This window comes from Salmo salar, chromosome 01 (assembly GCF_965601325.2).
Source record: "Salmo salar chromosome 01, fSalSal1, whole genome shotgun sequence".
NCBI lineage: Eukaryota > Metazoa > Chordata > Actinopteri > Salmoniformes > Salmonidae > Salmo > Salmo salar.
In genome coordinates this window covers 148520558-148536917 of record NC_138291.1, presented here as the reverse complement: position 1 = coordinate 148536917, position 16360 = coordinate 148520558, and the positions used below count along the sequence as shown (strand labels likewise).

The following is a 16360-nucleotide window of genomic DNA, read 5'->3' as shown; positions in this document are numbered from 1 at the left end:
GTCTGAACATAGTCACGTACAGTACACTTACAGTCACCATTTACACCCCTCTGTTATTGGTCAAACAGTATCTAATCAAGTTCAAGACATGGAGGATATGTGTGTGAAGTGTGTGTTAAATGTCTGTTCATGGCCACTCTATGTACTGGTAGACCACGGTAATATCACTACTTCCATACACTTTATATTACTCTTTTTTTGTTGGCTGTAGAATCTCTAGAGCTCTTGAATGTTTCCATTAAAATAATTAGCACATTCAGCCGCTTTCATTTTCAGTTTCCCCAAAGTTAATTATTTGTACGTTTGGGGTTTATTTGGGTCATTTTAACATCATGGTTTTACAGCATCCTGAAAGATACATGGCTTCTAAGAATGACATGTTTCCATTGCTGTACTAATGGTTGGCTATCCAGTGATTACTGTTGCGGGGTAATTTAGCTAAAGCATGCTGTAGGAACTCCAGTGATAACAGCAGAGTTGTGCTGATTAGTGTCTCGTAGCGCTCCCTGCGAGGCTACACGGTGTGAGAGGGGGTTTTCACATCAACATTATCAGAGCTGTTTCACAGCAGAGCTAAGTGCACTTTTTCCTGCTCTTACTTAGTGCACTTTCTCTTGCTAAAACAAACACTGGCTCTTTATTCTGCTGCACTGCTACATTTTGCATTAGAGTTATGCTAGCTCAGAGCAGTTGGAGGCTGGGGGGGCATGAATTAAAGCACTCCTGTGGGTTAGTGGTGCAGCATCCAGCAGCGACAGGTTTTAGATCTGAAACACAGGCAGTCTGCTACTGGAACTACTGGCCAGCTGTAGTTAGCATTAAACCTCCCACTCAGCTTATCTGCATGGATACATACTCAGCCATAGACATTTCTGTTTGCTGTTGGACTAAAAACGGAGTTCTGCTCTCCCTATACCAGATCTCACATTCATCATTCTCTTGCTGAACAGCAGAGCTGGTTGATGACGTTCAGTAACCACACTTCCTCACATTTCTGTTTCCCATTTCTGGAATGGGATGAGGTGTGTGTACGTGTCGGACGTCGAGGGTCAGGGGTCGGAGTGGCGTTGTGACCTGTCTGTGGGTGTTTGTGTGTGTTGATGTTCCAGCTGAACTCCCCGATGAACTCGGTCAGCAGCTCGGAGGACATCAAGCCCCCGCTGGGTCTCAACGGGGTGATGAAGGTGCCCGCCCAGCCCTCACAAGGGTGCATGCCCCTCTCCCTCACCAAACACATCTGTGCCATCTGCGGGGACCGCTCGTCAGGTCGGTGCCCTAAGGTTACATATATACACATACCCAAACACACACACATGCACGCACGCACGCACACACACACACACACACCACACACACACACACACACACACACACACACACACACACACACACACACACACACACACATATACATACATACACACACACACACACACACACACACACACACACACACACACACACACACACACACACACACACACACACACACACACACACACACACACACACACACATACATACATACACACACACACACACACACACACATACATACATATATACACACACAGACACACACACACACACACATACATACATACATGCATATATACACACACACACACACACACACACACACACACACACACACACACACACACACACACACACACACACACACACACACACACACACACCACACACACACACAATCTCATCACAAACAGTCACAGCCCCACTGAAAGGCATACTAATACACCATATATACTGTACTACTTAACCCAGCTAAGAGGAAGTATAAGGTGTGTCTCTGACAGTGGAGGCTGCTGAGGGGAGGACGGCTCATAATAATGGAGTGTAATGGCTGGAATAGAGTGAATGGAATGGTACTGACAACCAGGTGTTTGTACCCATTCCATTCACTCCATTCCAGCCATTATTATGAGCCGTCCTCCCCTCACCAGCCTCCACTGGTCTACCAGGAATGAAAGTGTCTGGTGTGTGCAGCATCAGAGATAGGAAGTTACTCAGTGTTACTCCACTGCACTTTCCCTCATGTCAGAGAGGATTGGTGGAGATGGTTAATATCAGACAGAACTCTGCTTGGTCAATGATCTTCAGAAACACTGTTCATCAGAACTGTCAATGTCTGAACATAGTCACGTACAGTACACTTACAGTCACCATTTACACCCCTCTGTTATTGGCCAAACAGTATCTAATCAAGTTCAAGACATGGAGGATATGTATGTGAAGTGTGTGTTAAATGTCTGTTCATGACCACTCTATGTACTTTATAAAATGAAACTCAGTGAAGATGACCTGTCTGTCCCCAGGTAAACACTATGGAGTGTACAGCTGTGAGGGCTGTAAAGGCTTCTTCAAGAGGACAGTGCGGAAGGACCTGACCTACACTTGCCGAGACAACAAGGACTGTCTGATCGACAAGCGCCAGCGCAACCGCTGCCAGTATTGTCGCTACCAGAAGTGTCTGGCCTGTGGAATGAAGAGAGAAGGTACAGCACATGCCGTTGAGGATAAAGGCCCATTTACCCTCTCTATCTATCTATCTTTATCTCTCTCTATCCATCTTTATCTCTCTCTATCTATCTTTATCTCTCTCTATCCATCTTTATCTCTCTCTCTATCTATCTTTATCTCTCTCTATCCATCTTTATCTCTATCTATCTATCTTTATCTCTCTCTATCCATCTTTATCTCTCTCTATCTATCTTTATCTCTCTCTATCCATCTTTATCTCTCTCTCTATCTATCTTTATCTCTCTCTACCCATCTTTATCTCTCTCTGTCTCTTTATATCTCTATCTCTCTATCTATCTATCTTTATCTCTCTCTATCCATCTTTATCTCTCTCTATCCATCTTTATCTCTCTCTATCCATCTTTATCTCTCTCTCTATCCATCTTTGTCTCTCTCTATCCATCTTTATCTCTCTCTGTCTCTTTATATCTCTCTCTCTCTCTATCTATCTTTGTCTCTCTCTCTCTCTCTCTCTCTCTCTATCTATCTTTATATCTCTCTCTCTTTCTATCTTTATCTCTCTATCTATCTTTGTCTCTCTCTATCCATCTTTATCTCTCTCTGTCTCTTTATATCTCTTTCTCTCTCTCTCTCCTCTCTCTCTCTCTCTCTCTGTCTCTTTATATCTCTCTCTCTTTCTATCTTTATCTCTCTATCTATCTCTATCTTTATATCTCTCTCTTTCTATCTTTATCTCTCTATCTATCTTTTTGTCTCTATCTCTCTCTCTATCTTTATATCTCTGTCTCTCTATCCATCTTTATCTCTCTCTCAATCTATCTTTGTCTCTATCTCTCTCTATCTTTATGTCTCTATCTCTCTCTCTCTGTCTATCGTTATATCTCTCTCTATCCATCTTTATCTCTCTCTATCTCTCTCTCTCTCTCTCTCACACACACATACACACACACACAAGAACCCTCAGTGTCAGTCTTGTCAGAGTTAATCGTTTAGCTCCTCATGAAGAGATCTCGGAGTGTGTTGAGATCACTTGTGTGATAATGAGAGCTCCACTCATCCTCCTCTTTATTACTACTGAATGAAGAGCACTAGTTGCAGAGGACTTCCTCAGAGGCGCTCAGCATTGAGATGAGATGCTAATGGACGTCTTAATTACTGATTATTCAGATCAGGGCTGGTTCATTGACAAGACTTTAGCTTCAGAATGTTTCAGTGATTGTTAGCATTCACAGGCAGACCTATTCATGATTTCAGATTCCCCTTGAAGAACAATGATTTACCACAAGGGAGGGTAGGAGAAGAAACGGGGGGGATGAGACAGAGAGAGGAAAGGTAGTTTTAGTACTTCATAAGAGAGGAGGATATTAGTACTCTTAGCACAGTTCTCCATCAGAGCAGTGGCATCACTATCTACAGTGATGTATCTACAATACTATTTTAACTCCCAAGTTCAGTCTCAAAATATTCTGGCTTTAGAGACACAATGTGGTATTCCAGGTATTTAGGGACATAATCGGAAGCACACAATCCAGTTCCATATCAGAAATCACTTTATGTTATGCTAGGATCAGCTTTCCCTATTCTGAACATTAACCACCGCACCAGGCCAAAACAATACAAAACAGATCCTAGACCAGCATGAACAGAAAGCTATCACACATCATTAGCCTATAGCCCGGTGTTCAGTTGTTCAGCCCCACCCATAACCAATGAGCATCAGACGCAGAACAAAACGAGAGCAGAGGAAAATAGTAAACAAGAGCGTCTAGGATAAGTACATTCTGAGAGCTTTTCTTTCCCGGGCCAATTTGTCTTGACCTCAACATGCACCCCTCCCCCCTCATTATCCCTCCCTCCCCTATTCACTCTTATTTATATCATCATGGGCTCAACCTCTGTTCAAGGATATGATCATTTACTGCCTTTCACCTCACTGTGCTGCCTAAGCCCCCCTGTACCCTGAGGCAGGGGGAGAGCAAGGCAGCGGTAGTCCAGAAGGCTCAGCGAATCCACAGAAAAACTGGATTAAATGAATAGATGCTCTCCCAGTCAGAGGAAGGGAGAAATAAAGCATGATTTCAGCCCTCCTCACCTCTCTCTGACTCCAGCACAACTATTCTACCCTTGGGCTGACTTCCACTGCCAGACAACAGTTCCTCTAAAATGGGGCCCCTCGTCCCCCCCTCATCGTCCCCTCCTCCTCTCCCCGGTCTCCCCAGTCTCCTTCCCAGAACCCCCACCCCTGTGATTCAGCATTTGGAATAGAAACAGAAGGAAAAAGAAGAAAAGAGAATATGAAGTGTCTTGGTCTGTATGTAGATGTGTGTCTAGGTATGTAGACGTGTGTAGACGTGTGTCGATGTGCGCCTAGGTGTGTAGGTGTGTAGATGTGTGTGTCTAGGTGTGTAGGTGTGTGGATGTGTGGATGTGTGTGTCTAGGTGTGTAGGTGTGTAGACGTGTGGATGTGTGTGGATGTGTGGATGTGTGGATGTGTGTGTCTAGGTGTGTAGATGTGTGGATGTGTGTGTCTAGGTGTGTAGGTGTGTAGATGTGTGGATGTGGGGATGTGTGTGTCTAGGTGTGTAGGTGTGTAGACGTGTGGATGTGTGTGGATGTGTGGATGTGTGGATGTGTGTGTCTAGGTGTGTAGATGTGTGGATGTGTGTGTCTAGGTGTGTAGGTGTGTAGATGTGTGGATGTGGGGATGTGTGTGTCTAGGTGTGTAGGTGTGTAGACGTGTGGATGTGTGGATGTGTGTGTCTAGGTGTGTAGGTGTGTAGATGTGTGGATGTGTGTGTCTAGGTGTGTAGGTGTGTAGATGTGTGGATGTGTGTGTCTAGGTGTGTAGGTGTGTAGATGTGTGGATGTGTGTGTCTAGGTGTGTAGGTGTGTAGATGTGTGGATGTGTGTGTCTAGGTGTGTAGGTGTGTGGATGTGGGGATGTGTGTGTCTAGGTGTATAGGTGTGTAGATGTGTGTGTCTAGGTGTGTAGACGTGTGGATGTGTGTGGATGTGTGGATGTGTGGATGTGTGTGTCTAGGTGTGTAGACGTGTGGATGTGTGTGGATGTGTGGATGTGTGTGTCTAGGTGTGTAGACGTGTGGATGTGTGTGGATGTGTGGATGTGTGTGTCTAGGTGTGTAGATGTGTGGATGTGTGTGTGTAGGTGTGTAGGTGTGTGGATGTGTGTGTCTAGGTGTGTAGGTGTGTGGATGTGTGGATGTGTGTGTGTAGGTGTGTGGATGTGTGGATGTGTGGATGTGTGTGTCTAGGTATCTAGGTGTGTAGATGTGTGGATGTGGGGATGTGTGTGTCTAGGTGTGTAGGTGTGTAGATGTGTGTGTCTAGGTATCTAGGTGTGTAGATGTGTGGATGTGGGGATGTGTGTGTCTAGATGTGTAGGTGTGTGGATGTGTGGATGTGTGTGTCTAGGTGTGTGTGGATGTGTGGATGTGTGTGTGTGTAGGTGTGTAGGTGTGTGGATGTGTGTGTCTAGGTGTGTAGGTGTGTGGATGTGTGGATGTGTGTGTCTAGGTGTGTGTGGATGTGTGGATGTGTGTGTGTAGGTGTGTAGGTGTGTGGATGTGTGGATGTGTGTGTCTAGGTGTGTGTGGATGTGTGGATGTGTGTGTGTAGGTGTGTAGGTGTGTGGATGTGTGTGTCTAGGTGTGTAGGTGTGTGGATGTGTGGATGTGTGTGTCTAGGTGTGTGTGGATGTGTGGATGTGTGTGTGTAGGTGTGTAGGTGTGTGGATGTGTGGATGTGTGTGTCTAGGTGTGTAGACGTGTGGATGTGTGTGTCTAGGTGTGTAGGTGTGTGGATGTGTGGATGTGTGTGTCTAGGTGTGTAGGTGTGTGGATGTGTGGATGTGTGTGTCTAGGTGTGTAGATGTGTGGATGTGTGTGTGTAGGTGTGTAGGTGTGTGGATGTGTGTGTCTAGGTGTGTAGGTGTGTGGATGTGTGGATGTGTGTGTCTAGGTGTGTAGGTGTGTGGATGTGTGTGTCTAGGTGTCTAGGTGTGTAGATGTGTGGATGTGTGTGTCTAGGTGTGTAGGTGTGTAGATGTGTGGATGTGTGTGTCTAGGTGTGTAGATGTGTGGATGTGTGTGTCTAGGTGTGTAGGTGTGTAGATGTGTGGATGTGTGTGTCTAGGTGTATAGGTGTGTAGATGTGTGGATGTGTGTGTCTAGGTGTGTAGGTGTGTAGATGTGTGGATGTGTGTGTCTAGGTGTGTAGGTGTGTAGACGTGTGGATGTGTGTGTCTAGGTGTGTAGATGTGTGGATGTGTGTGTCTAGACGTGGGGATGTGTGTGTCTAGGTGTGTAGACGTGTGGATGTGTGTGTCTAGGTGTGTAGGTGTGTAGACGTGTGGATGTGTGTGTCTAGGTGTGTAGATGTGTGGATGTGTGTGTCTAGGTGTGTAGACGTGGGGATGTGTGTGTCTAGGTGTGTAGATGTGTGGATGTGTGTGTCTAGGTGTGTAGACGTGGGGATGTGTGTGTCTAGGTGTGTAGACGTGGGGATGTGTGTGTCTAGGTGTGTAGACGTGTGGATGTGTGTGTCTAGGTGTCTAGACGTGGGGATGTGTGTGTCTAGGTGTGTAGACGTGGGGATGTGTGTGTCTAGGTGTGTAGACGTGGGGATGTGTGTGTCTAGGTGTGTAGACGTGGGGATGTGTGTGTCTAGGTGTCTAGACGTGGGGATGTGTGTGTCTAGGTGTGTAGACGTGTGGATGTGTGTGTCTAGGTGTGTAGACGTGGGGATGTGTGTGTCTAGGTGTGTAGACGTGGGGATGTGTGTGTCTAGGTGTGTAGACGTGGGGATGTGTGTGTCTAGGTGTGTAGACGTGGGGATGTGTGTGTCTAGGTGTGTAGACGTGTGGATGTGTGTGTCTAGGTGTGTAGACGTGGGGATGTGTGTGTCTAGGTGTGTAGACGTGGGGATGTGTGTGTCTAGGTGTCTAGACGTGGGGATGTGTGTGTCTAGGTGTGTAGACGTGGGGATGTGTGTGTCTAGGTGTGTAGACGTGTGGATGTGTGTGTCTAGGTGTGTAGACGTGGGGATGTGTGTGTCTAGGTGTCTAGACGTGGGGATGTGTGTGTCTAGGTGTCTAGACGTGGGGATGTGTGTGTCTAGGTGTGTAGACGTGGGGATGTGTGTGTCTAGGTGTGTAGACGTGGGGATGTGTGTGTCTAGGTGTCTAGACGTGGGGATGTGTGTGTCTAGGTGTGTAGACGTGGGGATGTGTGTGTCTAGGTGTGTAGACGTGGGGATGTGTGTGTCTAGGTGTGTAGACGTGGGGATGTGTGTGTCTAGGTGTGTAGACGTGGGGATGTGTGTGTCTGGGGACTGTTTCTGTTTATTGGGGAATCTAGAAGGGAACCCAGAGTCGGTGCAGAGCAACCGCTTCCATATGAACACACACACACACACACACACACACACACACACACACACACACACACACACACACACACACACACACACACACACACACACACACACACACACACACACCTCTCTCCCAAATCCTCTGAGGGTGGAGGTGCGGTTTGGCCTGCCTCGGCCACAGTGAGCCTCTGTGTCTGCTCAGCACACAAACCACTTCCTGTGTCTCCCTGCCAAGCCAATCACACAGCAGATCCAACAAGGCCCTGCTTTACCCAGAGACTTAGTGAAACTGTTATTTACTGGACAGAATGAAAACCACATTATATTGGACAACGTCCCCATTTAATGTGTGTGTGCTCCAGTCAGTCTCTCAAAGCCATTCAGTCACAGTGTCTGTGGTAAACATGCAGGGCCTAAATGAGGAGTGACATCCCATACATTATTAATGTCTAAATATATGATGGCCGTGAAAGGCGCTTGTTGTTTGTTATGCTCTGAATAGACCCAGGTCTTTGATATCAGACAGCTGAAGAGGGGGTCCTTGTATGGAGTGATTTGTGTGTGTTGTGTTTACACAGTACTGTGTTTCCTTTCATGTCTCTATTCATGTCACCTGTAATTATGGGGACTGTTTAACTCTGTCTTTACATCAGAGCATGTTATAATAATTGTACACACTCTCTATTTACATATGTACACACACACACACACACACAATACACGCATAAACACCGCACACACTAGACAACACCGCAGCAGCAGTAGTGACCGGAACCAGTTTTGTTACACACAGCCGTCCAGGAGGAGCGCCAGAGGGCCAAAGAACGCAGTGAGAACGAGGTGGAGTCCACCAGCAGCGTCAACGAGGACATGCCCGTGGAGAAGGTCCTGGAGGCAGAGCTCGCTGTGGAGCCCAAGACAGAGACCTACATCGAGACCAACCTGGGCATGCCATCCAGCTCGGTGAGTCACTACGCCGTACTGTATGGCTCTGGAGAGCAGGAGCCCCTTACACACTCGCTTATGTACAAACACACCAACACACTTATCCACATGTGTACATGCACACGCACCAGAGTATGTGAGCGGAGTTGAGTGGTCGGAAATCCCGCTCATCGGTGCGCACCGCTGCTCCATATCCTTTCCAACCGCTCCGCTATAAACCGCTCCGAGCTCACAGGGAAAAAAACTGCCGCTCATTAAAATCACAATTTAACCAACATCCATCTATTTTTGTGACTACCTGGACCTGGCATTTGGTTTTGAAGTATTGAAACCAAACCATAGGATTTTAATGAAAAGTAATTTAATAAAGATGAAAAGGTGAACATATGAAGAGCTCATCATTTCAAATAGGCTACAGCAGTGGTTTCCAAACTTTTTATAGTCCCGTACCCCTTCAAACATTCAAGCTCATATGCTCATATCTCTGCAATGTTGGGTTGTATTGGATAGAGTCTGTCTTAAGTCATTTTCCACACACTGTCTGTGCCTGTATTTAGTTTTCATGCTAGTGAGGGCAGAGAATCCACTCTTACATAGGTACGTAGTTGCAAAGGGCATCAGTGTCTTAACAGCACGATTTGCCAAGGCAAGAAACTCTGAGCGCAACCCTGTCCAGAAATCTGGCAGTGGCTTCTGATGAAATTCAATTTTCACAGAACCGCTTGTTGCAATATCGATGAGGCTCTCTTGTTCAGATATCGGTAAGTTGACTGGAGGCAGGGCATGAAAGGGATAACGAATCCAATTGTTTGTGTCATTTGTTTCAGGAAAGTACCTGTGTAATTGAGCACCCAGCTCACTCAGGTGCTTCGCTACATCACATTTGACATTGTCCGTAAGCTTGAGTTCATTTGAACACAAAAAATTATACAATGATGGAAAGACCTGTGTGTTGTCCTTGTTAATGCAGACAGAAAAGAGCTCCAACTTCTTAATCATAGCCTCAATTTTGTCCCGCACATTGAATATAGTTGCGGAGAGTCCCTGTAATCCTAGATTCAGATCATTCAGGAGAGAAAAAACATCACCCAGATAGGCCAGTCATGTGAGAAACTCGTCATCATGCAAGCGGTGATAATTATGGTCAGTAAAGAAAAGTTTAAGCTCGTCTCTCAATTAAAAAAACATGTCAATACTTTGCCCCTTGATAACCAGCGCACTTCTGTATGTTGTAAAAGTGTTACATGGTCGCTGCCCATATCATTGCATAGTGCAGAAAATACACGAGAGTTCAGGGGCCTTGCTTTAACAAAGTTAACCATTTTCACTGTAGTGTCCAAAACGTCTTTCAAGCTGTCAGGCATTCCCTTGGAGCAAGAGCCTCTCGATGGATGCTGCAGTGTACCCAAGTGGCATCGGGAGCAACTGCTTGCACGCGTGTTACCACTCCACTATATCTCCCTGTCATGGCTTTTGTGCTATCAGTACAGATACCAACACATCTTCACCACTAAAGTCCATTTGATGTCACAAAGCTGTCCAGTACTTAAAAAATATCCTCTCATGTTGTCCTGGTTTCCAGTGGTTTGCAGAAGAGGTTGTCTTCCTTAATTGACCCCCCATAAACATAAAGGACATTTACCAGGAGCTGTGCCAGGCCCGCCACGTCTGTTGACTCATCCAGCTGTAACGCATAGAATTCACTGGCTTGTATGCGAAGCAGTAATTGTTTCCAAACATCTCTTGTTTGATGAAGTCATTGTCTGTATAGTGTTTTTGGCCTTTTCCCCCCAGCCATATCCGCGGCAGCAGGTAGAATTAAGTCCTCCAAAGTAGTAAGGGCTTGCCTGTCCTAGCCACTTGGTAGCTCACCATATAAGATGCTTCTAGCCCCTTCTTATTAATGGTATCTGTTGCTTTTATACGTCTTACTACTCGAAAGTCGTCTTTATTCTCGCTCAAAAACTCCTGTGGCTTATTTTTCAAATTGTCATGTTTTGTTTCTAAATGTCTGCGCAAGAGTGAAGGTTTCCCACGAGAGAGTAACAGTTAATGTGATTGGATGTTAATTATTTGACTAAGCTACCTGTATTTGACATTGTGTTATTTCGCTGAACACTAGATAGTTTAATTTGATTTTTGGCAGTGAAACGAGGCTACTCAGGTGATTAAAAAAACCTCACCCAAATGTATAGCTCCGTTGTAAAATATAAATGCACTGTTTGAAAATGTGAATTTGTATTATTTTTTTATAAATAAAAATGTTCTTTTTTTTTGTTGAATGTGAATCACATTGATTCTGTTTTTGCAGTAATGGACATTAATAACATGTAATCAGTGTTATCACAACAATTTGCCACACCATTAGAGTTCAATTATGCTGCAATCTAACAATCTCCATTATCCTCTCTGGATGCCCCTAGACTCCCCAGGGTCTTGCTTGATTAACAGGGAGCAGCCATTAGCCAGCGTGGTGGTGTTATTTTTATTAGATTTTCTTCCGTTTTTACGTGTTACATCTCTGTGGTGAAAGATGAGAAGAGGCTGTGGTTGTCATTCTCTTAGGATGGGAGGTATCCAGGGCTCTGCCACCTGATGCCTATCACTGAGATGAACAAGGTAGCTGTGACTATTCTACATGCATATCCTATGTTCTCCTTGTATGGCACCTTACATCACAAGTCCACTAGTTCACCTGTGCACCCTGACATCTGCAGTCTCCCAGCCACCCACCTAAGCTATGTGAGGCTCTCTCTGTTCATTCTCTAGACTCTCTCTGGCTCAACCATGAATAATACAACAGCCAGGCTGTTCCTGACAGCATCCCACCAAGCTCTGGTTTTCTCAGGAATCCTACCGGAACGATAGACAGAGAGCAGTTGTGCAGGAGAGGAAAGGAGGGAGAGAGAGAGTGCTTCTTCTGGGACTCATCTGCTCTGGGAGGGGTGGGGGGACAATGTCCTGTGAAGTGAAGGTAAGAACTCTGAAGGCTGTTATGTGAGTAAATGAGAGCCATCTTTGGGAAGATGGAGATGTACGTGATGAGAGTTGACATTAGGGAGGAGAGAGGGAGAGGAGAGGGGATGGGAGCTCTGACACACTAAAGTACTGTGTGTGTGTGTGTGTCTATCTGGGCTGTGCCTTGCCGTGGTGGCTGTACGTCTGCTGGGGCTCTGACGCCAACAGGGGGCACCATGCAGGAGAAGGAGGAGGAAATCAAGCTTTTCTAGAATTCTAGCTTTGATAAAGGCAGATTAATATCTTGCAGGAATTGTTTTCAGTTGTCTTGGTAGTTTTCTAGTAATTTCTAGTGGATCCATATTTTTAGATTTTCCTTTACTTCTTGCTATGATTTAAGGTAATGATTGTAATGGGGAGTTGTTGTTCAGTAGGCCATGTAGATTGGGTAATATGTGACATTGTTGTTCATCTAAATTGCCATAGCTATAGACAACTGCTGAGAGACCACTTAGTTCCCCGTCCACTGATATTTCAGTTAGGAGTACAGTACCAGTCAAGAGTTTGGACAGACCTACTCATTCAAGGGTTTTTCTTTAATTGTACTATTTTCTACATTGTAGAACAATAGTGAAGACATCGAAACTATGAAATAACACATATGGAATCATGTAGTAACCAAAAAATTCTTAAACAAATCAAAATATATTTTACATTTGAGATTCTTCAAAGAGCCACCCTTTGCCTCGATGACAGCATGGCACACTCTTGGCATTCTCTCAACCAGCTTCACTTGGAATGCTTTTCCAACAGTCTTGAAGGAGTTCCCACATATGCTGAGCACTTGTAGGCTGCTTTTCCTTCACTCTGCGGTTTGACTCATCCCAAACCATCTCAATTGAGTTGAGGTTGGGTGATTGTGGAGGTCAGGTCATCTTATGCAGCACTCCATCACTCTCCTTCTTGGTCAAATAGCCTTTACACAGCTTGGAGGTGCGTTGGGTCATTGTCCTGTTGAAAAATGATAGTCCCACTAAGCGCAAACTAGATGGGATGGTGTATCACTGCAGAATGCTGTGGGAGCCATGCTGGTTAAGTTTGCCTTGAATTCTAAATAAATCACAGACAGTGTCAACAGCAACGCACCATCACACCTTCATGGTGGGAACCACACATGCAGAGATCATCCGTTCACCTACTCTGCGTCTTATAAGACACGGCGGTTGGAACCAAAAATCAGTTGATGTTGAGATGTGTCTGTTACTTGAACTCTGTGAAGCATTTATTTGGGCTGCAATTTCTGAGGCTGGTAACTCTAATGAACTTATCCTCTGCAGCAGAGGTAACTCTGGGTCTTCCATTCCTGTGGCGGTCCTCATGAGAGCCAGTTTCATCATAGCGCTTGGTGTTTTTTTTGCGACTGCACTTGAAGAAACATTCAAAGTTCTTGACATTTTTCAGATAGATTGACCTTCATGACTTAAAGTAATGATGGACTATCGTTTCTCTTTGCTTATTTGAGCTGTTTTTGTCATAATATGGACTTGGTCTTTTACCAAATAGGGCTATCTTCTGTATACCCTGCTACCTTGTCACAACACAAGTGATTGGCTCAAACGCATTAAGAAGGAAAGAAATTCCTCAAATTAACTTTTAAGAAGGCACACCTGTTAATTGAAATCCATTCCAGATGACTACCTCATGAAGCTGGTTGAGAGAATGCCAAGAGTGTGCAAAGCTGTCATCAAGGCAAAGGGTGGCTACTTTGAAGAATCTCAAATATAAAATATTTTTTTGTTTAACAATTTTTTGGTTAGTACATGATTCCATATGTGTTATTTCATAGTTTTGATGTCAACACTATTACTCTACAATGTAGAAAATAGTAAAATAAAGAAAAACCCTGGAATGATTAGGTGTGTCCAAACTTTTGACTGGTACTGTAGATTAAACAAGGGTAGAGCGGCACAGTCAGTGTTGGAACGTGCAGTGTCCCCTTGACAGGCAGTCTCGGTGATTAGGAACCCCTCTGGTCCGGGGACTGCCCCCCCCCAGCGGGCACTCCTTTAGGAGGCACTGCCCCGTGTGTTAATGAGTCCCAGGGTCGGGGCCCCTGAGTGCACACCATGAATGGGCACCGCCACTGTCTAATGGCTGGGGTTTGACCAAGCTGAATAAAGTCTGTTTATCTCATGGTGACCTAGAACAGGAGTTAAACAGGCGTTAGTAACATGCCTCCAGTCAGACAAGCCAGGGCCTTCTCTTCAAGGAGGGAGGGGGTATGGGGGGGGTAACACGCTATCATTTTGCCATGCTGTGAAGTCTGTCTCTCTCTCTCTCTCTCTCTCTATTTATCCCTCTCTCCTTCTCTATCCCTTTCTCTCATTTTGTCTTGTGTGTGTTTTCCAACCTTGCGGTGCTTCAATCTGTCAACTTGTATAATTCTTTGTCTCTCTCTTTGGACAGACACAGGAGAGAGAGAGACAAACACATAGGCGTGCTAACGTTATTTAGAGGGTACTTGGTTGATGTCTCAATATACTCTTCTACAACTCTAAGAGCCAATTATGAGGACTTTACATAATTTAGTTGGGAATTTGGATTATGGACTAATCATCTATTGACTACCACATTTCTCTTTGTTGTCACGCAACTGTAGTTTAAGCAGAATATGAGACATTTAAAAGCCAGTCTCTCGTCTCCACGAGTTATAAAAAATTCATAGGACAGTATGCAAGCCAGGCATTTCTGTGAGAGGAGAGGCTATCCACTGTGAATAATGCAAACCAAAGCCTTTAATTCAGTCTGGGGAAAAAATACACTCTTGTTTGTGGCAGGCATTAAGAGGTGTCCTCAAAGCGGCTCTCATAAGCCCAAACGCTCTCACTCTCTCTCTACATCTCTCCCTCAGGGGAGGGTTTCGCCTCTCCCTCTCTCCTCCCCCTGCTCGACACGTTTTCAGAAAGCGATCAGCTGGCCCCCTATCCTCCAGAGTGAAGGATGTTCACAGAGAAGAAATGTAAAATAGTTTCTCTCACAGACACGGCTTTTTCCACACATGCACAGAATAGTGAACTCCTAGGTTCATGTCATTCTCATTGTCCCAGACCTCAGAAGGCATTGTGATCTCTTCCGCTGTGACTCCCCATAACATCCCCTGATGGCTGTCACCTTACAGTAAGGACAGTGAGTTAATGTGTGATCATGGCAGGAGTGTGGTCTCTGTTCCTTCCTGTCATCTTCATGGTGTATACAGTGAGAAACAAGGTCAGTGTAAACACGGCTAAGAGAGCCATGCAACATTCATGAGCCTTTACCGTGTTTCACGAGAACTCTGGGAGTTGTATTCTTTTGAGGGGCCTCGACAGAGACACAACATACAGCCCCTTTTGTTTTGGTTTGTTTGGGCTGCGGCTGCCTTTTGGAATGAATTAGCGGATTTGTTTATGGGTTTTGAGGAGAAATACAGGCAAAAAACTGTCGCGCTGAGCCGCATCGTCCACAATGTCTCCCACGGAGATCAGATGGTGAAATATTTATAAGATGCTTTTGTTCTCTGCCCAAAGAAAATCTACTTTCAGTTTTCAAAACAGTGCTGGCTTTGTGTCTGGTTAACTGTTTCATACTGTTTCATGTAAGTGTGGGTAGTCTTCGGTCTAAGCATTAGAAGTAGAGGACGACTGGAAAGAAGGAGAGGTGGAATGAGTTTTCCTCATCTAACACTAATCTTCTCCAGAGAGCTGTATTTCATGTTGGGATCCTCCGAGCTTTCAGCATCGATCTGTGGGATTTGGGGAGAGTGAGAAGTTGGGGAAAAGTTTACAAGGCTTTTGTTGTTGTAGATTTGTCTCAGACATACTGAGAATCGGAGCATCGTAATATACATTTAATCCATCCCCAGTTAACATTATGTTTTTGTGATTGATAATACTAGCTAGGTTTCCATCCACTTTGGGACAGAGTTTCGTGCGAATATTCAAAAATCCACATGAAAGAAAATATGCACATTTTCCCACCAGTGGTGTGTTTCCACCATACTGACTTGTTGCAGATAAAAATCAGTGCGTGATGACGTAGTGCACACAAAATGTACTTTTTCACTTAAGTTTTCATGTACCGATAAAATGGGTTTCCATTGCATTTTTAACTCTACCAATAGTTTTGTCACAAATAGTAAATGTGCCTACATGTACTCTGGTCTTGGCCGTGCGCTCTAAGCAACAGCTTGCAGATATTGTGGGAAGGCTGTGCGGGTAGGTACTAGTCTACATAATGAGATTATTATGGATAATATTTGTATTTGTCAAATGGAAGTCAAGCATCGATCAACATGTCGCCAGAATCAGACCCTCAATATTAGGTGGAAAGGAGCATCAAGATCTGTGCAATTTCACCACCCTGTGAAGTTCATCATAAGTTATTTCATCTTAGCCTAATAAACTGCATGGTTACCCGAGTCGTAGTGGGAGGACCACGCACCATATCATCGCGTGATTCCAAGATGACTTTGATATGATGTTTCCACCGCCATTTCTCGCATAATTATTTTTAGCGACACAA

The 16360-nt window shown here is 44.8% G+C and overlaps 1 protein-coding gene across 2 annotated transcripts in view; it reads left to right on the top strand.

The window, feature by feature from the left end:
* Positions 1-511: 511 nt before the first annotated feature.
* The window catches only part of LOC106565394 (retinoic acid receptor RXR-alpha-A), a 37155-nt gene continuing 21306 nt past the window's right edge, over positions 512-16360 (top strand). Inside the window, exons 1-3 of one of the 2 annotated variants that reach the window (XM_014132501.3) lie at positions 512-1266; positions 2340-2519; positions 8676-8860. In XM_014132501.3, coding sequence (XP_013987976.2) covers positions 1101-1266; positions 2340-2519; positions 8676-8860 — 531 coding nt within the window. In that variant the 5' untranslated portion in view covers positions 512-1100. The remainder of the gene's footprint in view (positions 1267-2339; positions 2520-8675; positions 8861-16360) is intronic. The other variant, XM_014132482.3, reaches the window with a different exon arrangement.